The following is a 26,365-nucleotide window of genomic DNA, read 5'->3' as shown; positions in this document are numbered from 1 at the left end:
AAAAACAGCTTCTTCCCCACTGTTACGAGACTGCTGAATGACCCTTTTATGGACTGAGCTGATCTCTTCACACATCTTCTCTGCTGTGCAGTACTACACTCCTGTATGCTTCACTCTGTGTCTGTGTCTATGTATTTACATTGTATATTTATCGTATGCCCTATGTTTTTTCATGTATGGAACAATCTGGAGAACAGAACAATACTTTTCACTGACAAATCAAATCCAAATCCCTGTTTTTAAACTCCATCCCATTAGCAATGAAGGACAACATTCCATTTACCGCCTTAATTACCTACTGCACCTTCAAACCGATTTTTGTGATTCATGCACTGGGACACCCAGGTCCCTCTGCACAGCAGCATGCTGCAATTTTTTACCATTTAAATAATAGTCCATTTTGCTGTTATTCCTACCAAAATGGATAATCTCACCTTTACCAACATTGAACTCCATCTGCCAGACCCCTGCACACTCACTCAAACGATCTGTATCCCTCTGCAGACTTACTGTCCTCTGCACACTTGGCTATACCACTCATCTCAGTGTCATCTGCAAACTTGGACACATTGCCCTTGGTCCCCAACTCCAAATCATCTATATAAATTGTAAACAATTGTGGGCCCAACACGGATCCCTGAGGGACACCACTAGCTACTGATTGCCAACCAGAGAAACACCCATTTATCCCCACTCTTTGCTTTCTGTTAGTTAACCAATCCTCTATCCATGTTAATACATTACCCCTTGGTTGAAAGTTACATTTATTTGTACAAGATTGTTCTAATGTTCAATTAATCTATGACTCTTCCTATATTCCACATGGCAGGGACTAGACCCTGGGCCCGATTCAGGGGACGCAAGTTAAAGTCTGCTGTTCAGCACAGTTAGTGAAGTGATTCAAGCTCATAGGCAGGAAAGGTTCCTCACAGATCGAGGCGCTGTTTTTGCCTGGCAGCCTCCTCCACACCCTGTTTTTGTGACCCCCCTCACCACCCCAATGTTGGGGAAGCCCCTGGAAACTGCCTCCCCCCTACCTGGTAAGTCCCCCCTGGGTCTGACCCCTAGCTGTGTCACCTTACCCTATCCCCAACCACCTCTGCAGTTTCTGACTATGTGTTCTCTCTCGTTGACAGGTGATCTTGGATTTGAAGGTGGCAGACGATTATAACTACACCTATCACACTCCTCCCTCATCTCCCAGCAGCTCCCACTCTCGGAGAGGGACTATCAGCAGGTGGGCATCCGACTGTGCTAAACTGGGATTCTCTGTGTTTGTTTGTTAGCCTGTAGTCTCTTCCTCCGCTAGCATCCAGACTGGATTCAGATAAAACTCCATCTCACCATCTTAAATTACTGGAATTCAAACAAAGAACATTACAGCACAGGAACAGGCCCTTCGGCCCTCCAAGCCCGTGCTGACCATGCTGCCCATAGAACATAGAACATTACAGCACAGGAACAGGCCCTTCGGCCCTCCAAGCCTGTGCCGACCATGCTGCCCGTCTAAACTAAAACCTTCTACACTTCCGGGGTCCGTATCCCTCTATTCCCATCCTATTCATGTATTTGTCAAGATGCCCCTTAAACGTCACTGTCGTCCCTGCTTCCACCACCTCCTCCGGCAGCGAGTTCCAGGCACCCACTGGCCTGTGTAAAAAAAACTTGCCTCGTACATCTCCTCTAAACCTTACCCCTCGCACCTTAAACCTATGCCCCCTAGTAATTGACTCCTCTACCCTGGGAAAAAGCCTCTGACTATCCACTCTGTCTACGCCCCTTATAATTTTGTAGACCTCTTATCAGGTCGCCCCTCAACCTCCTTCGTTCCAGTGAGAACAAACCGAGTTTATTCAATCTCTCCTCATAGCTAATGCCCTCCATACCAGGCAGCATCCTGGTAAATCTCTTCTGTGCCCTCTCTAAAGCCTCCACATCCTTCTGGTAGTGTGGTGACCAGAATTGAACACTATACTCCAAGTGTGGCCTAACTAAGGTTCTATACAGCTGCAACATGACTTGCCAATTCTTATACTCAATGCCCCGGCCAATGAAGGCAAGCATGCCGTATGCCTTCTTGACTACCTTCTCCACCTGTGTCGCCCCTTTCAGTGACCTGTGGACCTGTACACCTAGATCTCTCTGACTTTCAATACAATTGAGGGTTCTACCATTCACTGTATATTCCCTACCTGTATTAGACCTTCCAAAATACATTACCTCACATTTGTCCGTATTAAACTCCATCTGCCATCTCTCCGCCCAAGTCTCCAAACAATCTAAATCCTGCTGTATCCTCTGACAGTCCTCATCGCTATCCGCAATTCCACCAACCTTTGTGTCATCTGCAAACTTACTAATCAGGTTCGAAATTCTCCGTCCCCCAGCAGGGTCGGAGAATCGCCCGGGAAGTGGCGGCGGCGGGAATCTCGCCACTCCGATCGGAGAGGCCCCTGCGGTGATTCTCCGGCCCGGATGGGCCGAAGTCCCGCCGCTGGGAGGCCTCTACTGCCGCTGAGGTTTGAACCACCTCTGGAACGGCGGGATCAGCGACACGAGCGGGCCCCCGGGGTCCTGGGGGGGGGGGGGCGATCGACCCCGGGGGGTGCCCCCACGGTGGCCAGGCCCACGATCGGGGCCCCCCACTCAGACTCCGGGCCAGTGCCCTGGCGGCACTCTTTCTCTCCGTGGCCGCCACGGCATCCGCCATGACGGAAGCGGAAGAGAACCCCACATCGCGCATGCGCGGACCGGCGAAAGCCTTTCGGCCAGCCCCGCTGCCGGGGGCACCGGTTTTTTGCGCCAGTCTTCTGGTGCCAACCGCTCCAGCGCGGGGCTGGCCCCCAAAGGTGGGGAGAATTCACCACCTTTGGGGAGGCCCGACCCCGGAGTGGTTGGCGCTACTCCCCTACGCCTGGACCCTCCGTCACGCCGGGTAGGGGAGAATCCCGCCCCAGACCAGTTACATTTTCCTCCAAATCATTTAGACTACGAACAGCAAAGGTCCCAGCACTGATCCCCACTAGTCACAACCTTCCAATCAGAAAGCACCCTTCCATTGCTACTCTCTGCTTTCTATGACCTAGCCAGTTCTGTATCCACCTTGCCAGCTCATCCCTGATCCCGTGTGACTTCACCTTTTGTACCAGTCTGCCATGAGGGACCTTGTCAAAGGCCTTACTGAAGTCCATATAGACAACATCCACTGCCCTACCTGCATCAATCATCTTTGTGACCTCTTCGAAAAACCCTCTCAAGTTAGTGAGACATGACCTCGCCTTCACAAAACCGTGCTGCCTCTCGCTAATACGCTCATTTGCTTCCAAATGGGAGTAGATCCTGTCTCGCAGAATTCTCTCCAGTAATTTCCCTACCACTGACATAAGGCTCACTGGCCTGTAGTTCCCTGGATTATCCTTGCTACCCTTCTTAAACAAAGGAACAACATTGGCTATTCTCCAGTCCTCCGGGACATCACCTGAAGACAGTGAGGATCCAAAGATTTCTGTCAAGGAATCCTGAAGCTAAGCCAGGCTGGGTTGCAGCTAAAACTGCTCCTTGTTTGACACCCCCCCCCCCCCCCCCCCCCCTCTGCTATCTTTCACCTTGGAGTTTACATTCTATCTGTGTCCATTGTAAAGAGTACACAAGGTTGATTAGATTGCTGGCGCACCATTATTGCGGCACTAGCTAGCTGACCTGATGGAGCTGACCTGAGTGAGGTGTTTAACATTACAAAGGGGGGTTTGATAGAGTAGACACGGAGAAGAAGTTTCCACTTGTGGGGCAGATCGGAACCAGGGACCACCAATATCAGACAGTCCCGAATACATCCAATCGGGAATTCGGGAGAAAACTCTTCACCCAGAGAGAGGTGAGAATGTGGAACTCACTCCCACCGCGAGTGGCGGAGACAGAGATATATTTAAGGGAAGATGGATAAACAGATGAGGGAGAAGGATTACAAGGATATGGTGATGAGGTGGGAGGAGGCTTGTGTGCATCAGAAACACCAGTATGGAGCTGATGGGCAGAATGGCCTGGTTTTATGCTGGAAATTAAATGTAAAACGTACAGAAAAGCATCGGTAAAGGTTGATGGATGGTGTGGTTAATAAAGGCACAGTGTGATGTGACATTCAGTAAGATGCTGGATATTATAGCAAGAGAAACCGCAGAGGGGAGTGATGGAGTGATCACTACCTAACCAGGAATGTTCAGCCATGACAATGGGACACGTGGTAATTACATTTCTCTATCTGCCATTCCTGCAGCACCTGTCACTACCCACAATCTTCAGGCAGACATCCCGGCATTCCCAACTTCCAATCTGCTTCTCCATCAATGGAAACACTTCATATACAAACCCCATCTGTGTCAGCAGCTGATGGTACGAGTCAGGTAAGAATCGAATCTCATTCCAAACCTGCCTTCCACTTATTGCACAGTCGTGGTGTCTGCTGCCCCCGGGTCTCGACGGCGGGTCTCGCTGCCCTGTGCCCCCATCTCGCTGCCCTGTGCCCCCCTCTCGCTGCCCTGTGCCCCCCCTCGCTGCCCTGTGCCCCCCTCTCGCTGCCCTGTGCCCCCATCTCGCTGCCCTGTGCTGCCCCCTCTCGCTGCCCTGTGCCCCCCCTCTCGCTGCCCTCTGCCCCCCTCTCGCTGCCCTGTGCTGCCCCCCTCTCGCTGCCCTGTGCCCCCCGCCTCTCGCTGCCCTGTGCCCCCGCCTCTTGCTGCCCTGTGCCCCCTGCCTCTCGCTGCCCTGTGCCCCCCCCTCTCGCTGCCCTGTGCCCCCTGCCTCTCGCTGCCCTCTGCCCCCTGCCTCTCGCTGCCCTGTGCCCCCTGCCTCTCGCTGCCCTGTGCCCCCTGCCTCTCGCTGCCCTGTGCCCCCCTCTCGCTGCCCTGTGCCCCCCTCTCGCCCTGTGCCCCCTGCCCTGTGCCCCCGCCTCTCGCTGCCCTGTGCTGCCCCCCTCTCGCTGCCCTGTGCTGCCCCCCTCTCGCTGCCCTGTGCCCCCTGCCCTGTGCTACCCCCCTCTCGTTGCCCTGTGCCCCCTGCCCTGTGCTACCTGCCTCTCGCTGCCCTGTGCCCCCTGCCTCTCGCTGCCCTGTGCCCCCTGCCTCTCGCTGCCCTGTGCCCCCTGCCTCTCGCTGCCCTGTGCTACCCCCCTCTCACTGCCCTGTGCTCCCTGCCCTGTGCTCCCTGCCCTGTGCTCCCTGCCCTGTGCTCCCTGCCCTGTGCTGCCCCCCTCTCGCTGTGCCCCCTGCCTCTCGCTGCCCCTCTCTATTATTGCTCAAGCCAACAAAGTTCTCTGGTTCATTGAAGGGTCAATTCTGTACAAAACCCCAAAGTCAGGCCCTTGGGCGGTAAAATCCTGATTATGTATTTTTCTGGGTTTCCCAGCTTAGCCTGAGGGCTGCAGTATAGCCGGTGATGAGATTATCCATCGAGGAGAGTGAGCACCTCGTCAAATGTTGGATTATTCAGATTAGTCTAGAGTTCGGACAGATGTGGATCCAATTCTTGATGTCATGGTGAATTTTAGTTTTGTCCGTGATTCGCTGCCCCACTGCCTGAATGTGCGATCTCATACCAGGGTGTGGCTTACTGGACAAGGGCTTCCTCCAGCCAGAGGCTTCATTGTTTGTGCTGACCAGTTTCTGGCTGTCCATTCGTAAGAATTATCAGTTACTCAAGACTTTAGAAATACATATCTTTCATAATAAAGTGAAAGTGTTTCATCTGTACCTCTAGCCCCCTGAGCCCCCCCACAGTTGCACTTGAGAACAAAGAGGCAGACTCATTTTTAAAAAACCTGCGGTTAGGAAAATACCGGTTCCCCAGAGTTTATGGATCCCTTCAGAGCTATAGAAATAAACAATCTGATTCGCTGTTTCGAAACTGTCTCAACCTGTCAATCGGAAAGCTTTTGGCAGGCACAGGAGTGTGAAATTGAATGTAAACAATCCAGTTCAAAGCTTTCAGCCTTCTAGCCAAACACGCCGAGGTAGTTTTCACATAGTCAGTTTCAATGCCCGTTGAAGTTAGAAGTCTGTGTTGACCTTCTTCACACAGACCTTTGAACCAGGCATAAAAACAGAAAACACTGGGCAATCACAGCAAATCTGACAGCCTTTCTCAGACTCGGAACGTTTGCTCCCTTCTCTCTCCACAGAGGCTGTCAGACCTGCTGCGATTGTGCAGAATTTTCTGTTTTTATTATTTCAGATTTGCAGTAATTTGCTTTAAACTTGGCATCCTGACAGACTTTCTAAAGGGCTTTGGGGTACAGAGGAGAACATATTCACTTTATTGTGTGAAAACTTTATTTTTTACACACTGACTGATGGAGCGATAGCCAATTGAGACCCATCCTTGGGAAGACCCTGGTCTGATCCCCTCCAGCCCAGCACAAGCCCCCCTGACCCCCACCTCCCACGATGGGCCCCCATCGACACCCTGGTGCAATTATTGGGCGGATACTTCCCACCTTTGCCACCCCTCAGACTGCAAGTCGCCAGGTCCACATTCCTCAATACGTGCAGCAATTCACGCCAAACCCTTGCACGGTGAGTGAATGGTGCGTCCTGTCTGTCAATGACATGTAAAATAGATCTAATGAGTTATGTGCATGGTCCTGGGGTTTGGGAAGTCCAGGTGGAACATCGGAAAACCCGCTTTGGCAGGCAGGGTAGACACGGGAAGCGACAGGACTTCTGCCTGACACGAATCCCGATTTTGGCCCGACCCAGGATTCCGGAGGCCATCACGAATCCCGCTTCTAGCAGGTGGACCTGGAGGATCCCAGCCTTTATCTTTGGGGAGAGATGGGAGACATGGGGCTATTTTCATTAGAATAAAGGTCTTTAAAGCCCTCCAGAATCCAGTGTGTTTCAGTGAGTATATAACTCCAGAGTATAGAAGCCTAATTTATTCACAAGACAGCCCCTCAGCCCACGGACCTAACTAGTGAACCCTTGCTGTATCACCTCCAATTCAAGTAAATCATTCCTTAAATGTGGAGACCCAAACTGCCCAGAGTATTCCATAGCGCTGTCTCAAAGACCTGTACAATTGTAGTATGACTTCATTACTCCTGTATTCCAATCTGCTTCCAATCAAGGCAGAAACTGTTTTGAGGGAGGTTGATAAATAATTGGAATAGGGAAATGTAAAAGGGCAGGGTCTTGGGAGTAAGTGGAGAATTCATTCAGAGCGCTGGCAAAGGCTCGATGGGCTGAATGGCCTCGTTCTGTGCTGGCACCCTCTGTAATCCTGTGTGAGGGATGTTGTACCACTGTGGCTGCTGTGGTGAGTTTAGGGGCTGGTTTAGCTCACTGAGCTAAATCGCTGGCTTTTAAAGCAGACCAAGCAAGCCAGCAGCACGGTTCGATTCCCGTACCAGCCTCCCCGGACAGGCGCCGGAATGTGGCGACTAGGGGCTTTTCACAGTAACTTCATTGAAGCCTACTCGTGACAATAAGCGATTTTCATTTCATTTTTCATTTCAAATAGATTTTCATGTCCTCCTACCTGGTGCATTAATCTAACACTGACTGATGAATATTTTGCAGCAGCTTAGCTGCTTGTTGCTGTAATGTTACAAGTGAAGTTTACAATGTCATTTCCATAAGAAATGTCACCCTCACAATAACACAGCACACAAGAACTTGCTCCTAAAATACTATTTAAGTATCTGTAATATATTTAAAATGTAATGCCTGTTTAACTTATCTCCCAGCCCTTGAACAAAGGCATCCCACTTTTTAAAAATAAATTTAGAGTACCCAATTATTTTTTTTCCAATTAAGGGGCAATTTAGCGTGGCCAATCCACCTACTCTGCACATCTTTGGGTTGTGGGGGTGAAACCCACGCAGACACGGGGTGAATGTGCAAACTCCACACGGACAGTGACCCAGAGCCGGGATCGAACCTGGGACCTCGGCACCGTGAGGCTGCAGTGCTAACCACTAGGCCACCGTGCTGCCCAAGACATCCCACTTAATTGCAAGATTAGGACTAGGGGCCATAAATATAACTAATAAACTTAATCTGGAATTCAGCAGAAAGGTCTTTACCCAGAGAGTGGTGTGAATGTAGCCATCGCTCCCACAGGGAGTGGTCGAGGTGAACAGTATAGGGACATTTAAGAGGGGACTTCATAAGTAGATGAGGGAGTAATGAATGGAAGGAGATGGCGATGGATTGGCAGCTGCTTCATGTGGAGCAAAATGGGGCAGCTGGTTCTCTACTTCCCATCTTCTATTCTGCTTGTTGTTTTTTTTAGAATTAGAACAGTACAGCACAGAACAGGCCCTTCGGCCCTCGATGTTGTGCCGAGCAATGATCACCCTACTCAAACCCACGTATCCACCCTATACCATAACCCAACAACCCCCATTAACCTTATTTTTTTAGGACACTAAGGGCAATTTAGCCTGGCCAATCTACCTAACCCGCACATCTTTGGACTGTGGGAGGAAACCGGAGCATCCGGAGGAAACCCACGCACACACGGGGAGGACGTGCAGACTCCGCACAGACAGTGACCCAGCCGGGAATCGAACCTGGGACCCTGGAGCTGTGAAGCATTGATGCTAGCTACCGTGCTGCCCCAATTATGAATATTTATCAATAATTATGAATATTGAAAATTAAAACAGAGGGAGTGTGTGACTTCAAAATGGGGACTGGGTGACCTCTGTGTGGGCTGGTCCACTTATTCCCCTGGCTCTGAGTGCAGTTCTGGCGTGACTCCCGGAGTGCGATTGGCAGAGGAGCTGGTCTGGAGGCTGTTGATGGTTTCACCAGCGGCTCTGAGAGGAGAGGATGGAGGGTCTCCCGGCCGAGCAACAGGCTGACTCGATGAGATTACCCCCAAGTCACGGGGGCAAGTTGGAGCTCTGCTCTCTAGGGTGGGTTGTTTCTAAAGTATTAAATAAAAGATTTCCGAGGAAATCAGCAAACACATTTATTAAAGAGGATGTTTGAAATGAAGCTGATCCAATCATTTGCTCGAGTCGCAAAGGGAAACAACGTTAACCCTGCTCCAGATGGAATCTGGAGTCGGCAGCGGGTCTGTGATTGGCCTTCTGTTAATGAAGACTCTGCCATACACTCTGTTCCACCACCTTACACTCAACCCTGCAGCAGCCACTCCAAAACCCAAACACTCCCCTAGTACCCCCTCCCCCATATTCCAGCGTTGCTTTGCATGTCCCACTGTGGTACATGTCAGACAGGACAGGGTACAGATGAGCTTTCTCTGCCTGTCCTACACTTTCATCAGTATCCCATCTTCGGGGGGGTGGCGTGTTGGGGAGGGGGGGCGGTGGGTGTGCGGGAGGGGACTGGGGAAGGTGGGCGTGGGGAGGGGGCTGTGAGGAAGATGGGGGAGGGGGCTGTGGGGAAGGTGGGTGTGGGGGAGGGGGCTGTGAGGAAGGTGGGGGAGGGGGCTGTGGGGAAGGTGGGTGTGGGGGAGGGGGCTGTGAGGAAGGTGGGGGAGGGGGCTGTGGGTAGGTGGGTGTGGGGGAGGGGGCTGTGGGTAGGTGGGTGTGGGGAGGGGACTGTGAGGAAGGTGGGTGTGGGGAGGGGGCTCCGGGGAAGGTGGGAATGGGGGAGGGGGCTGTGGGTAGGTGGGAATGGGGGAGGCGGCTGTGGGTAGGTGGGTGTGGGGAGGGGGCTGTGGGGGAGGGGGCTGTGGGGAAGGTGAATGTGCGGAAGGGGGCTGTGGGGAAGGTGGGTGTGGGGGAGGGGGCTGCGGGAAGGTGGGTGTGGGGAGGGGGCTGCGGGAAGGTGGGTGTGGGGAGGGGGCTGTGGGGAAGGTGGGTGTGGGGGAGGGGGCTGCGGGGAAGGGGGCTGCGGGAAGGTGGGTGTGGGGGGGGGCTGTGGGGAAGGTGGGTGTGGGGGAGGGGGCTCCAGGGAAGGTGGGTGTGGGGCAGGGGGCTGTGGGGAAGGTGGGTGTGGGGGAGGGGGCTGTGGGGAAGGTGGGTGTGGGGGAGGGGGCTGCGGGGAAGGTGGGTGTGGGGGAGGGGGCTGCGGGGAAGGTGGGTGTGGGGGAGGCGGCTGTGGGGAAGGTGGGTGTGGGGGAGGGGGCTGTGGGGAAGGTGGGTGTGGGGAGGGGGCTGCGGGGAAGGTGGGTGTGGGGAGGGGGCTGCGGGGAAGGTGGGTGTGGGGAGGGGGCTCCGGGGAAGTTGGGTGTGGGGAGGGGGCTGCAGGGAAGGTGGGTGTGGGGGCTGTGGGGAAGGTGGATGTGGGGGAGGAGGCTGCGGGGAAGGTGGGTGTGGGGGAGCGGGCTGTGGGGGAGGGGGCTCCGGGGAAGGTGGGTGTGGGGGAGGGGGCTCCGGGGAAGGTGGGTGTGGGGAGGGGGCTGCGGGGAAGGTGGGTGTGGGGGGGGGGGCTGCAGGGAAGGTGGGTGTGGGGGGGGGGCTGCAGGGAAGGTGGGTGTGGGGGAGGGGGCTGTGAGGAAGGTGGGTGTGGGGGAGGGGGCTGTGGGTTAGGTGGGTGTGGGGGAGGGGGCTGCAGGGAAGGTGGGTGTGGGGAGGGGGCTGTGAGGAAGGTGGGTGTGGGGGAGGGGGCTGTGGGGAAGGTGGGTGTGGGGGAGGGGGCTGTGGGGTAGGTGGGTGTGGGGGAGTGGGCTGCGGGAAGGTGGGTGTGGGGGCTGCAGGGAAGGTGGGTGTGAGGAAGGTGGGTGTGGGGGAGGGGGCTGTGGGGAAGGTGGGTGTGGGGAGGGGGCTCCGGGGAAGGTGGGTGTGGGTGTGGGGGAGGGGGCTGCGGGGAAGGTGGGTGTGGGGAGGGGGCTGTGGGGAAGGTGGGTGTTGGGGAGGGGGCTGCGGGGAAGGTGGGTGTGGGGAAGGTGGGTGTGGGGGAGGGGGCTGCGGGGAAGGTGGGGGAGGGGGCTGTGGGGAAGGTGGGTGTGGGGGAGGTGGGTGTGGGGGAGGGGGCTGCGGGGAAGGTGGGTGTGGGGGGGGGGCTGTGGGGAAGGTGGGTGTGGGGGAGGGGGCTGTGGGGAAGGTGGGTGTGGGGAGGGGGCTCCGGGGAAGGTGGGTGTGGGGAGGGGGCTGCGGGGAAGGTGGGTGTGGGGAGGGGGCTGCGGGGAAGGTGTGTGTGGGGAAGGTGGGTGTGGGGAGGGGGCTCCGGGGAAGGTGGGGGAGGGGGCTGCGGGAAGGTAGGTGTGGGGGAGGGGGGGTGTGGGGGAGGTGGGTGTGGGGAAGGTGGGTGTGGGGAGGGGTATTATGGGAGAAGATGGAGTGGGAAGGGTTGTGTGGGTGGGACAGGGGATTATTATAATAATCTTTATTATTGTCACAAGTAGGCTTACAATAACCCTGCAATGAAGTTACTGTGAAAAGCCCCTAGTCACCTGTTCGGGTACACAGAGGGAGAATTCAGAATGTCCAATTCACCTAATAGCTCGTCTTTCGGGACTGTGGGAGGAAACCGGAGCACCCGGAGGAAACCCACACAGACACGGGGAGGATGTGCAGACTCCGCACAGACAGTGACCCAAGCCGGGAATCAAACCCGGGTTCCTGGAGCTGTGAAGCAACAGTGCTAACCACTGTGCTGCCATGCCTGTGTAGTGACGAGGGCTCTGCGGTACGTTGGGAGTTGTGGCGGTTTTCAATCAATGTGGGTGTGTTGTGTGTGTGCTCAGTGCTGTAGCTGAATAACCAGTGACGATTTATTCCATGTTAATCCTGTTTATTGCTGCCATGTCCATTCAATTAGCTGCCTTGGGCTATCCCGCACTTTCAAAGGGTTTAATAAGTAAAAATGTTCACAGTTATGATTTCTAATCTTTCTACTTCCTGTCTCTCTCTCTCTCTTCCTCCCTCTCTCTCTTTCTTTCCTATTTTTTGCTTTAATTCTTGGCTTGACCTGCAGATGTCTACCAGTTCAGCATCCTCCGAGACATCCGAAACTTGGAGGTCGTTTAGCGAATGCAGCTCTCCCACCTCTCTCTGCTCTGGCTCCAAGACTAGGCTGTGGGCAGCAGCCAACAAGGTGATAACAGCCTGTTCCACGCCAGGTTTGAGTGCTGGGTCCTGAGGGAGGGTCAGAGTAAAGCACAGGGTCCCACCCAAGCTGTGTAACTAGAGAGCTACAATAACTGGAACAGAGTTAGTGGGAATATCCTCCAAGCTGCATGGGGTCGTGACAGATTCTGTGTATTGGGCTGCACCACACCTGGCTGGGATCTTCCTATTCACTTTGCGGCTCCTCTCACTTTAGTAACTTACAGTGGTGGAGGGGGGGAGGGGTGCTGACAATGAGTGGGGTTGGAGGTGGAGGTAGACTGAGGGTTTGAAAGAGGGTGGTTTCGGAGAGTGGAGGCTGACAAAGTTGATGGAGTGAGAGACCTTGGCAGGAGAATGTGATACAGGCTCACATTCCTGGCCCTGCCACACAGGTCGATGGTGGATGAAGCGGGCGTGGTGGATCGGCATCATTCTGATTTGATCAAGGAGCACAAATTGATCGGTAGCCCAATTCCATAAGCCACGTTTTCAGCAATGTTTTCCAATACACCTTTTCCCCATTTCTCCCATCTCTTTCTATGTTCTTCCTGTTTCTGTTCCACAGAAGGTAGCGGTGTGGAGAGCTGTTGAGGTGACTGGGTGGGTGAAGAAGTATAACACTGTATCACACTGGGGTACAGCACTGGTGGGGACGGGTCTGTCACTGTATAACACTGGGGTACAGTACAGGTGGGGACAGGTCTGTCACTGTATAACACTGGGGTACAGTACTGGTGGGGACTGGTCTGTTACTGTATCGCACTGGGGTACAGTACTGGTGGGGGCGGGTCTGTCACTGTATAACACTGGGGTACAGTACTGGTGGGGATGGGTCTGTCACTGTATAACACTGGGATACAGTACTGGTGGGGACGGGTCTGTCGCTGTATAACACTGGGATACAGTACTGGTGGGGACGGGTCTGTCACTGTATAACACTGGAGTACAGTATTGGTGGGGATGGGTCTGTCACTGTATAATACTGGGGTACAGTACTGGTGGGGACGGGTCTGTCACTGTATAACACTGGGGTACAGTACTGGTGGGGACGGATCTGTCACTGTATAACACTGGGGTACAGTACTGGTGGGGATGGGTCTGTCACTGTGTAACACTGGGGTACAGTACTGGTGGGGGCGGGTCTGTCACTGTATAACACTGGGGTACAGTACTGGTGGGATGGGTCTGTCACTGTATCACACTGGGGTACAGTCCTGGTGGGGACTGGTCTGTCACTGTATAACACTGGGGTACAGTACTGGTGGGGAAGGGTCTGTCACTGTATAACACTGGGGTACAGTACTGGTGGGGTCAGGTCTGTCACTGTATAACACTGGGGTACAGTACTGGTGCGGACGGGTCTGTCACTGTATAACACTGGGGTACAGTATTGGCGGGGACGGGTCTGTCACTGTATAACACTGGGGTACAGTACTGGTGGGGACGGATCTGTCACTGTATAACACTGGGGTAAAGTACTGGTGGGGACGGGTCTGTCACTGTGTAACACTGGGGTACAGTACTGGTGGGGGCGGGTCTGTCACTGTATAACACTGGGGTACAGTACTGGTGGGATGGGTCTGTCACTGTATCACACTGGCGTACAGTACTGGTGGGGGCGAGTCTGTCACTGTATAACACTGGGGTACAGTACTGGTGGGGACGGGTCTGTCACTGTATAACACTGGGATACAGTACAGGTGGGGACAGGTCTGTCACTGTATAACACTGGGGTACAGTACTGGTGGGGACGGGTCTGTCACTGTATAACACTGGGGTACAGTACTGGTGGGGACGCGTCTGTCACTGTATAACACTGGGGTACAGTACTGGTGGGGACGGGTCTGTCACTGTATAACACTGGGGTACAGTACTGGTGGGGGTGGGTCTGTTACTGTATAACACGGGCACAGTACTGGTGGGGACGGGTCTGTCACTGTATACCACTGGGGTACAGATCTGGTGGATACCGGTCTGTCACTGTATAACACTGGGGTACAGTACTGGTGGGGATGGGTCTCTCACTGTATAACACTGGGGTACAGTACTGGTGGAGACGGGTCTGTCACTGTATAACACTGGGGTACAGTACTGGTGGGGATGGGTCTCTCACTGTATAACACTGGGGTACAGTGCTGGTGGGGATGGGTCTGTCACTGTATAACACGGGTACAGTACTGGTGGGGACGGGTCTGTCACTGTATAACACTGGGGTACAGTGCTGGTGGGGATGGGTCTGTCACTGTATAACACGGGTACAGTACTGGTGGGGATGGGTCTGTCACTGTATAACACTGGGGTACAGTATTGGTGGGGGCGGGTCTGTCACTGTTTAACACTGGGGTACAGTACTGGTGGGGACGGGTCTGTCACTGTATGACACTGGGTACAGTACTGGTGGGGACGGGTCTGTCACTGTATAACACTGGGGTACAGTACTGGTGGGTACGGGTCTGTCACTGTATAACACAGGGGTACAGTACTGGTGGGGGCGGGTCTGTCACTGTATAACACTGGGGTACAGTACTGGTGGGGACGGGTCTGTCACTGTATAATACTGGGGTACAGTACTGGTGGGGACGGGTCTGTCACTGTATAACACTGGGGTACAGTACTGGTGGGGATGGGACTGTCACTGTATAACACGGGGGTACAGTACTGGTGGGGACGGGTCTGTCACTGTATAACACGGGGGTACAGTACTGGTGGGGATGGGTCTGTCACTGTATAACACTGGGGTACAGTACTGGTGGGGATGGGTCTGTCACTGTATAACACTGGGGTACAGTACTGGTGGGGGCGGGTCTGTCACTGTATAACACTGGGGTACAGTACTGGTGGGGACGGGTCTGTCACTGTATAACACGGGTACAGTACTGGTGGGGACGGGTCTGTCACTGTATAACACTGGGGTACAGTACTGGTGGGGACGGGACTGTCACTGTATAACACTGGGGTACAGTACTGGTGGGGACGGGTCTGTCACTGTATAACACTGGGGTACAGTACTGGTGGGAACGGGTCTGTCACTGTATAACACTGGGGTACAGTACTGGTGGGGATGGGTCTGTCACTGTATAACACTGGGGTGCAGTACTGGTGGGAACGGGTCTGTCACTGTATAACACTGGGGTGCAGTACTGGTGGGGGTGGGTCTGTCACTGTATAACACTGGGGTACAGTACTGGTGGGAACGGGTCTGTCACTGTATAACACTGGGGTACAGTACTGGTGTGGACGGGTCTGTCACTGTATAACACTGGGGTGCAGTACTGGTGGGGGTGGGTCTGTCGCTGTATAACACTGGGGTACAGTACTGGTGGGGATGGGTCTGTCACTGTATAACACTGGGGTACAGTACTGGTGTGGACGGGTCTGTCACTGTATAACACTGGGGTGCAGTACTGGTGTGGACGGGTTTGTCGCTGTATAACACTGGGGTACAGTACTGGTGTGGACGGGTCTGTCACTGTATAACACTGGGGTACAGTACTGGTGGGAACGGGTCTGTCACTGTATAACACTGGGGTACAGTACTGGTGTGGACGGGTCTGTCACTGTATAACACTGGGGTGCAGTACTGGTGTGGACGGGTCTGTCACTGTATAACACTGGGGTACAGTACTGGTGGGGACGGGTCTGTCACTGTATAACACTGGGGTACAGTACTGGTGGGGACGGGTCTGTCACTGTATAACACTGGGGTACAGTCCTGGTGGGGGCGGGTCTGTCACTGTATAACACTGGGGTACAGTACTGGTGGGGGCGGGTCTGTCACTGTATAACACTGGGGTACAGTACTGGTGGGGACGGGTCTGTCACTGTATAACACTGGGGTACAGTACTGGTGGGGACGGGTCTGTCGCTGTATAACACAGGTACAGTCCTGGTGGGGTCGGGTCTGTCACTGTTTAACACTGGGGTACAGTACTGGTGGGGACGGGTCTGTCACTGTATAACACTGGGGTACAGTACTGGTGGGGACGGGTCTGTCACTGTATAACACTGGGGTACAGTACTGGTGGGGACGGGTCTGTCACTGTATAACACTGGGGTACAGTACTGGTGGGGACGGGTCTGTCACTGTATAACACTGGGGTACAGTACTGGTGGGGAGGGGTCTGTCACTGTATAACACTGGGGTACAGTACTGGTGGGGAGGGGTCTGTCGCTGTATAACACTGGGGTACAGATGACCAAGCTGCCTGGGCTACCAGCCAAGGTGTGTAAAATGGACAAGAGGCGATGGAGCCAGAGAGAGACCTCGTTCCAACCCCAGGGAAAAAGAAAAGGATAATGATTTGGTGCAAAGTTGTTTCTCACACGAGTGCCCAACCCAACCACACCGTCCTTCGCCTGCTGGTTCCCCAACAGAGGATGCCAGGCTCCATCGTAGGAACACTGAAGATTCTCACCCCAGGAGTTTCCACAAAACCCCAACGCTTACATCAGCCCAACCCGATTCGGGAAGGCACCAGGAGTAGGGGTTCCCAGCCGGATCACAGAACTGTCATCCCGTAAGAGAAACTCGGAACCGCCCTTGTCCTCGGAAAAGTTCCGAAGCATGGAAAGCAGTTAGAGAGGGAGACCCATCTCAAAAGAAAAGACTGACTCCACCTTAAGAAAGAGGGAAGGAAACTAATATAGTCCAATCCTCATCAGGGTTACAAACAGTCTGGGCCCAGGAAGATTAAAGTGTGAATGCTCTGGATTGGAGTTAAACCGAGGAGAAAAAGGCAAACAAACCCAAACTGGGTTAACTCTAACTGGATGGTCATTCCTCCAACCGGGCGAGGACAAACTAACGCTGCAAACTTTCACCCCTCACCCCACACTGGCTCTGCTCAACTCCCTTCTCAATGAGACATTGGGGAAAGTCACAAAAAACATCCCCTCCCTCCACCAGCAGGATTGTCCGACAATATAAACCCCAAATACATTTAGGATAAAGACTGTGCGCAAATCCCCAACTCAATATTCGGCTCAACATGAACTTGTTAAATCAGGATAGCCAACGGTACAGGTCATCACACCCACATTATTCCCTTCCCTATAAAGGGAAACTGTTGACAACATCAAGCAGACAACAACAGGATCAACACGGAGCAAAGTCCAGGATAATAACTGAGATGCAGAAATGCAAGGCAGTTCCCAGGATAAAGACTCCTTCACTGGAGCACGAAACCTATAATCGGCGATGAAACAGGATTGGGATCAATCAGCGCTCACCAGATTTCTCAAGGATTTTGATGAACGAAGCACGAGACACCATTACTTCCACCATCCCGTCTCACCAGACCCCGGGCCGTCAATAATCCAGGTTCCACCCGGGGGGAATGTCTCTATCAGCTTCTCCACCTCCAACTCCTCATGACTGACATCCAGAACCGGACAACACAGGACCAGTGGTCGGAAGGCCCCACCAACCCCAGGCCTCGAAGACAGAATCAGATGTGCCAAACTCTCCAGAGTGAGAATCCCAATGGCCCCCAATTTTGACACTCATCTGGGAATGTCTGCACTGCCTCACCTTGAGGCCTGTGCTCAGCAGCACTCCCCTCCTGTTCCCCCTCTCTCTCCCGGCTCCTTCAGGATAAACAACAGGCCACGCAGCATGACCCTCACCGTATGGAGGCGCGAGCTCCCACCAGGGACAGCGCTCTCTCTATTGCAGCAACCTCCTTGTCCACCTCCATCCCTCCATAAAATCACCCACAACTCCTGGAATTGGGCCTTGGCAACCTGAACTTCAGAGGTTAACAGGGCCGGGCTCCCCCTTGACAAGGAGCCGAGATCTTCAGCCAGAACGGCACCTTCACTGGCAGCCGTTATCCGTCGCTGCCCATCGCACTGTCAGGGCGAGAGCCGCTCATTAACAACTGTGTCTCTAAAGGCCGGGCCTCACCCCAAACTCCTTCCAGCCACCACAATAAAGCGAGGATTTGAACATTCTAACCCGGCTCCATCCTGTACAAACAGTGACCAACAATTCTCAGGACATGGTGTAAACCAAGAAAAGACAAAAACAATCAATGTGCACATGGATGGAAAAAAATTGGATTGAAAGGTGATCCGAGCCGGATTCTGGGAAACGCAGTCGCTCCCGCGCTCACATCACATGACCCCGGATTTGTGTTTTTTGATCCCATCATCCAGATTGCAAATACTTAAGGCTGCAACACAGACGCTGTGCCTCACCGCCAGTCACAACCTGCCCACCGTCTCCACTCTGTCTCCTGTACCTGAGTCAATACAACCTGCCCTCAGTCCCCACTCTGTCTCCTGTACCTGAGTCAATACAACCTGCCCTCAGTCCCCACTCTGTCTCCTGTAACTGAATCAATACAACCTGCCCTCAGTCCCCACTCTGTCTCCTGTAACTGAGTCAATACAACCTGCCCTCAGTCCCCACTCTGTCTCCTGTACCTGAGTCAATACAACCTGCCCTCAGTCCCCACTCTGTCTCCTGTAACTGAGTCAATACAACCTGCCCTCAGTCCCCACTCTGTCTCCTGTAACTGAGTCAATACAACCTGTCCTCCGTCTCCACTCTGTCTCCTGTAACTGAGTCAATACAACCTGCCCTCAGTCCCCACTCTGTCTCCTGTACCTGAGTCAATACAACCTGCCCTCAGTCCCCACTCTGTCTCCTGTACCTGAGTCAATACAACCTGCCCTCAGTCCCCACTCTGTCTCCTGTACCTGAGTCAATACAACCTGCCCTCAGTCCCCACTCTGTCTCCTGTACCTGAGTCAATACAACCTGCCCTCAGTCCCCACTCTGTCTCCTGTACCTGAGTCAATACAACCTGCCCTCAGTCCCCACTCTGTGGCCGGTACCTGGGCTAAATGGCTGGCTTTTAAAGCAGACCAAGGCAGGCCAGCAGCACGGTTCAATTCCCGTACCAGCCCCCCCGGACAGGCGCCGGAATGTGGTGACTAGGGGCTTTTCACAGTAACTTCATTGAAGCCTACTCGTGACAGTAAGCGATTTTCATTTTTTCATTTCAATTCCCTGGTTTTTCTTTCTAAGGGCAGGAAATTCCCCAGCTTCATTCTTTCTAACAACAAGGTAAAAATATTTTCAAAGAAGTGGCTAAGGTAAATATTGGTCCTTTAGAGGATGAGAAGGGAGTTTTAATAATGGGAAATGAGGAAATGGCTGAGGAACTGAACAGGTTTTTTGGGTCGGTCTTCACAGTGGAAGACACAAATAACATGCCAGCGACTGATAGAAATGAGGCTATGACAGGTGAGGACCTTGAGAGGATTGTTATCACTAAGGAGGGAGTGATGGGCAAGCTAATGGGGCTAAAGGTAGACAAGTCTCCTGGCCCTGATGGAATGCATCCCAGAGTGCTAAAAGAGATGGCTAGGGAAATTGCAGATGCACTAGTGATAATTTACCGAAATTCACTAGACTCTGGGGTGGTCCCGGTGGATTGGAAATTAGCAAACGTGACGCCACTGTTTAAAAAAGGAGGTAGGCAGAAAGCAGGAAATTATAGGCCAGTGAGTTTAACTTCGGTAGTAGGGAAGATGCTGGAATCTATCATCAAGGAAGAAATTGCGAGGCATCTGGATAGAAATTGTCCCATTGGGCAGACGCAGCATGGGTTCATGAAGGGCAGGTCATGCCTAACTAATTTAGTGGAATTTTTTGAGGACATTACCAGTGCAGTAGATAATGGGGAGCCGATGGATGTGGTATATCTGGATTTCCAGAAAGCCTTTGACAATGTGCCACACAAAAGGTTGCTGCATAAGATAAAGATGCATGGCATTAAGGGTAAAGTAGTAGCATGGATAGAGGATTGGTTAATTAATAGAAAGCAAAGAGTGGGGATTAATGGGTGTTTCTCTGGTTGGCAATCAGTAGCTAGTGGTGTCCCTCAGGGATCCGTGTTGGGCCCACAATTGTTCACAATTTACATAGATGATTTGGAGTTGGGGACCAAGGGCAATGTGTCCAAGTTTGCAGATGACACTAAGATGAGTGGTAAAGCGAAAAGTGCAGAGGATACTGGAAGTCTGCAGAGGGATTTGGATAGGTTAAGTGAATGGGCTAGGGTCTGGCAGATGGAATACAATGTTGACAAATGTGAGGTTATCCATTTTGGTAGGAATAACAGCAAACGGGATTATTATTTAAACGATAAAATATTAAAGCATGCCGCTGTGCAGAGAGACTTGGGTGTGCCAGTGCATGAGTCACAGAAGGTTGGTTTACAGGTGCAACAGGTGATTATGAAGGCAAATGGAATTTTGTCCTTCATTGCTAGAGGGATGGAGTTTAAGACTAGGGAGGTTATGTTGCAATTGTATACGGTGTTAGTGAGGCCACACCTGGAGTATTGTGTTCAGTTTTGGTCTCCTTACTTGAGAAAGGACATACTGGCGCTGGAGGGTGTGCAGAGGAGATTCACTAGGTTAGTCCCAGAGCTGAAGGGGTTGGATTATGAGGAGAGGTTGAGTAGACTGGGACTGTACTCATTGGAATTTAGAAGGATGAGGGGGGATCTTATAGAAACATTTAAAATTATGAAGGGAATAGATAGGATAGATGCGGGCAGGTTGTTTCCACTGGCGGGTGACAGCAGAACTAGGGGACATAGCCTCAAAATAAGGGGAAGTAGATTTAGGACTGAGTTTAGGAGGAACTTCTTCACCCAAAGGGTTGTGAATCTATGGAATTCCTTGCCCAGTGAAGCAGTTGAGGCTCCTTCATTACATGTTTTTAAGATAAAGATAGATAGTTTTTTGAAGAATAAAGGGATTAAGGGTTATGGTGTTCGGGCCGGAAAGTGGAGCTGAGTCCACAAAAGATCAGCCATGATCTAATTGAATGGCGGAGCAGGCTCGAGGGGCCAGATGGCCTACTCCTGCTCCTAGTTCTTATGTTCTTTTGTTCTAAGTGGTTTCAATCTCGATGAGGACACATTGACGAGGCCAGCATTTATTGGTTATCCTGGTTTTTGGAGAAGATGGTGGTGAGCTGCTGACTGGGACTGCTGCAGTCCATCGTAGCAGCTTTGAGTCAACTGTGTTGTTTACATGTTGGTGCTGGACTGGAGTCACGTGTTGGCCCTGATGGTTCCTTCTCTAAAGGAAATGATGAAGACATTTGGGTGTTTCTGACACTCCAGATCCATGCTACTTCCTATAAAATCTGAATCCAGATTCTCAAATTGTCCTGGTGAGATTTGAACTCCTGGATTTTGGATCACTCATCCAGTAACTTTACCATCTGCACTGCCGTATTCACACACCATCTCCCTCGTCAGAAATAGTGGACGTGGAGCGGTGTTGAGGAGTGGGGTCTCATTTCAGCTCAGGGGAGTAGTTGACCCCAAAATGTGGTGAAAGAGCAATATGCCCATCTCCAGAGGTAACTGCTTCCCTGTTGGATAGAGATCGGATGGAAATTGGGAACCTGGGATTTGAACTGTATCTGTCGTGACAATAGGTTATGTTGACTTTAGATTTTACATTTTAAATTCAGTAAGATCTTGTTCAGTTGGTTTTTTTTAGCAGACAATTTTATTGAGGTATTTTTGGCATTGTAAACAGTAACAATATACATTAGTGTGCAGATACCAATGACAAAAAACATAGTGCAAATAACATTACCACTCTCGCAGATAGACCCGCCTATTCTTCCCCCCAACTCTACACTATTCTACCCCCCCCCCCGCTGACGATTAATTCCCCACGAAGAAGTTGATGAATGGTTGCCACCTCCGGGCGAACCCCGGTAGTGATCATCGTAAGGCCAACCTGATTTTTTCCAAGCCGAGAAAGCTTGCCATGTCCGACAGCCATACTTCGGTCTTTGGGGGCTTTGAGTCCCTCCAGGCCAACAGTATTCGTCGCCGGGCTATCAGGGAAGCAAAGGCCACAACGTCGGCCTCTATCCCCTCCTGGACTCCCGGGTTGTTCAGTTGTTTTTAATGAACGTTCCTTCAGCAAATTTCTGATTGGCTGGTTCTAACTGGGTGAGTGCTTTAATTTGCTGTACCATCACTGGATTGTCTACAGGGATTGGAGAAACTCCAAATGGATTCTAACAGGAAATGCAGTCCAGGACTGTTTTCCAGGCAGAGTCAGCGTATGCTGAGGGATTAAATCCTGTTGATCAGGAGGACCTCGGTGTTGTGTCCTGAATTTGGCTGGGTTGTGATGGAATGTGTTCCCCTGGTCTCTGTATTCAAGGAAAGACTAAAATCAGCTGGATTCCCAGGACCTGACCTAAACCAGGAGGAGAGGCTGCAGAAAGGTGGATTGTATTGCCTTGTGTTTAGCAGGTTGGGAGTGTGCTGGAGCAGGTTTTCAATCCCCTGAGGAGCTGAACCCCAGAGTAACCCGGAGGGTGAGATAGTGAAATTGGAGAGGTTACAGGTTGGCACAATTGAAGAGGAAGAAGGACTTTCCAAATGGTCAGCAAACAGGAAAGGAAGTTCTGTATCCCTGAATGATGACGTGTGGCCTGGGATCAAACCCACATTCGGTCTAATAGACTGACGATCACTGAGCTATGACGTGTATCCATATCACAGCAGAAACTGACAAAGATACAATGCCAATTTCACCCAAGATGTGAAATATATTTGCAAACTATTTACCGAACAGATATTCAGAGTGTCATATCCCAGAAATCATTAAATGATTGCTCTCTGTTTAAACCAGGACTGGGCAAAATTGCCACCGACGGACCACCTGCAGGGCAGCAACCTCCAGCTGAAGGAAGCTTCTTCTTATCAGTTGATTGGAGAAAATGGACCCCAAGTACCAATGGAGGCCAGTGTGTATACACAGGCCACAGACAGACCGCCATCCATGGCAACGACTGCTGCTTGCAAGGTACCCCAGTGAAAAATACACACTTGCATTTCTGTAGCATCTCTTACCCCTTCAGGATGTCAGTAAAGTCGTTTCTGAAGTACGGTCACAGTTGTGATGTAAGAAATGCGACTGTGACTATGCACAGCAAGATCCCACATAGGGCAAGGTGATAATGCCCAGATAATGTTTGTTCGTGATGTGGATTGAGTGGGAATTATTGGCCAAGGCAGCGGGGAGAACTCCCCAGCCCTCCTTTAAAGAATGTGGAATGGGATTCGAACCCACAAGTTTCTGAGCGAGTTACCAACTGAGCGCCCCCGTGCCAACCTCACTCCGGTGAAGAGGCTCGGTCTCTCTCTCCCAGTGCCGTGATCTAAGAGGGTGCTGGCGACCAGGGACTTTCATTTGATTCATGCCAATCGGTGATTATGTTTGGCAAAGTACTGCAGTGGTTTGTTGTTGCTTTCTGCAGTATGACTGCCCAGGAAAGTCCCACTGGACAGGTTCACAGGCTCAGCCACGTCACGAAAGCATCTTCCTTAGCTATTCAATTCTGGAGTGAAACTCCGAGACAGGGAGCTCGATTCTCCGATCGCGAGACAGACTGTCCGCGTTTCACAACGGCGTGAAAGGGGCGCGGGCACGAGCGATTCTGGCCCCCGCAGGGGGCCATCACGGCTGGAGCGGTTGACGCCACTCCAGCCTTACTTCCTGGCGTGCATTGGGGCAGCGGCAACCCGCGCATGCGCGGTGGCTTTCCGGAACTCGTCGGCCCCGACGCAACATGGCGCGGGGGTTCTGGGGCCGGACGGACAAAGTGGGCCTGGGGGGGGGGGGGAGGCCGGCCCGCCGATTGGTGGGCCCCGATCACGGGCCAGACCCCATCGGAGGCCCCTCCAGGAAGGCCCCCCCCCCACAGGCCGACCCCCGACCCTTCACACACAGTTCCCGCCGGCAGCAACCAGGTGTGGACAGGGCCAGCGGGACTTTGCTTTTTCCACGCGGCCATTCAGGACAGAGAATTGGCGGCCCGGCCTCAGACATCGGCCCGTGACCAGCGCCGAGCCAAACGCACGCCGCAAATAGCGGCGTTTCTCTGCACCTCGGAGAATCGCGTGCCGGCATCGGAGTGGCGTGGCACGGTTGCGGCGATTCTCCGGCCCGGCGCGAGGCTGGCAGAATCGTGCCCAGGGACACTACCCACTCTGCCTCAATCCTGTGTCTCTGAATCGTGCCCAGGGACACTACCCACTCTGCCTCAATCCTGTGTCTCTGAATCGTGCCCAGGGACACTACCCACTCTGCCTCAATCCTGTGTCTCTGAATCGTGCCCAGGGACACTACCCACTCTGCCTCAATCCTGTGTCTCTGAATCGTGCCCAGGGACACTACCCACTCTGCCTCAATCCTGTGTCTCTGAATCGTGCCCAGGGACACTACCCACTCTGCCTCAATCCTGTGTCTCTGACTCACTCTTCCAGGACAGAATTGCTTTTTATCAGATGTGATGTGACTAGAACAGTCTATGTGACTGTTTAGCATTGTGTATTTTAATGCCTGTCCATTCTCACTGCTCCCAATCAATTGAATGCCGTTTGTCCACAGAGTGATATTAATTGTAAAGATGGACCCACTTCACCATTGTGTGTTTTGCAGCCACAGGTGGGAGGGATGAGCGCTCGAGAACATCTGGCCTTAACCCTGAGTCAAGGGATAAATCTGGACACTCAAAGGAGCAGCCGTGACTCCCTGCATTGCTCTAGCGGCTACAGCACCCAGACCACCACACCATCCTGCTCCGAGGACACCATTCCCTCCCACGGTAAGCAACTTCAAAGCAATGGGAAGTAAAGGACAGGATTGGCAATTGGGTCCAGTCATAGAGCAGCGAGGGTACTGTGGCAAAATGATTACATTACTGCATCAACAATCCAGGGGCCTGCGATAGAGACATGAGTTCAAATCTCACCATTGCAGCTGTACAATTTAAATTCAGTGGGTCACATAAATCTGCAATAGAAAGCTAGTCTCAATGATTGGACAGAAACTGTAATTAATCTGTTTATAATAAGCACTGGCCGGCTCAACGCTTTCAGGGGATATGAAGAGTCAACCACATTGCTGTGGGTGTGGAGTCACGTGGAGGTGAGACCGGGTAACAACGGCAGATTTCCTTCCCTAAAGGACATTAGGTTTTTATAATCGATGATAGTTTCATGGTCACCATCGCTGAGGCAGCCTCAAACTCCAGATTTATTCATTAAATTTACATTTCCCCAGCTTCCATGGGAAGATTTGTACTCGTGTCCTGAAAGCATTAGCCTGGGTCTCTGCTCATATCCAGTGAGATTCACACTGCAGCACTATCTCCCTCTAAATTCTTCAGCAGAATATTGACAAGGAAACATCAAATATGTTAACTAAAAGGCATATTGGTACAAAGTGCAGACTGTTGCTACAAATGGTTATCATATGGGGCTAATTTGGGGCCTCACGGTAGCATGGTGGTTAGCATCAATGCTTCACAGCTCCAGGGTCCCAGGTTCGATTCCCGGCTGGGTCACTGTCTGTGCGGAGTCTGCACATCCTCCCCGTGTGTGCGTGGGTTTCCTCCGGGTGCTCCGGTTTCCTCCCACAGTCCAAAGATATGCGGGTTAGGTGGATTGGCCATGCTAAATTGCCCGTAGTGTAAGGTTAATGGGGGGGATTGTTGGGTTACGGGTATACGGGTTACGTGGGTTTAAGTAGGGTGATCGTACGGTGATCATTGCTCGGCACAACATCGAGGGCCGAAGGGCCTGTTCTGTGCTGTACTGTTCTATGTTCTATATCCATGCACACTTTTTACCTGTATCAATCCCCAAACTAATCACACTGCCCCACTCTCTCCCCATAGCCCTGTATCAATCCCAATCTAATCCCACTGTCCCGCTCTTCCCATAGCCCTGTATCAATCCCCAAACTAATCCCACTGCCCCGCTCTCTCCCCATAGCCCTGTATCAATCCCCAAACTAATCCCACTGCCCCGCTCTCTCCCCATAGCCCTGTATCAATCCCCAAACTAATCCCACTGCCCCACTCTCTCCCCATCGCCCTGTATCAATCCCAAACTAATCCCACTGCCCCACTCTCTCCCCATAGCCCTGTATCAATCCCAAACTAATCCCACTGCCCCACTCTCTCCCCATAGCCCTGTATCAATCCCCAAACTAATCCCACTGCCCTGCTCTCTCCCCATAGCCCTGTATCAATCCCCAAACTAATCCCACTGCCCCGCTCTCTCCCCATAGCCCTGTATCAATCCCAAACTAATCCCACTGCCCCACTCTCTCCCCATAGCCCTGTATCAATCCCCAAACTAGTCCCACTGCCCCACTCTCCATAGCCCTGTATCAATCCCCAAACTAATCCCACTGCCCCACTCTCTCCTCATAGCCCTGTATCAATCCCAAACTAATCCCACTGCCCCACTCTCTCCCCATTGCCCTGTGCCAATCCCAAACTAA

The 26,365-nt window shown here is 52.5% G+C and overlaps 1 protein-coding gene across 1 annotated transcript in view; it reads left to right on the top strand.

The window, feature by feature from the left end:
- mtss1 (MTSS I-BAR domain containing 1) overlaps nucleotides 1-26,365 on the top strand; it is a 184,804-nt gene that overhangs the window by 145,409 nt on the left and 13,030 nt on the right. Inside the window, exons 10-14 of the mRNA XM_038802410.1 lie at nucleotides 1,137-1,237; nucleotides 4,274-4,400; nucleotides 11,883-12,002; nucleotides 22,703-22,876; nucleotides 24,515-24,680. Coding sequence (XP_038658338.1) covers nucleotides 1,137-1,237; nucleotides 4,274-4,400; nucleotides 11,883-12,002; nucleotides 22,703-22,876; nucleotides 24,515-24,680 — 688 coding nt within the window. The remainder of the gene's footprint in view (nucleotides 1-1,136; nucleotides 1,238-4,273; nucleotides 4,401-11,882; nucleotides 12,003-22,702; nucleotides 22,877-24,514; nucleotides 24,681-26,365) is intronic.

This window comes from Scyliorhinus canicula, chromosome 7 (assembly GCF_902713615.1).
Source record: "Scyliorhinus canicula chromosome 7, sScyCan1.1, whole genome shotgun sequence".
NCBI lineage: Eukaryota > Metazoa > Chordata > Chondrichthyes > Carcharhiniformes > Scyliorhinidae > Scyliorhinus > Scyliorhinus canicula.
This window is presented reverse-complemented; position numbering and strand designations above follow the sequence as displayed.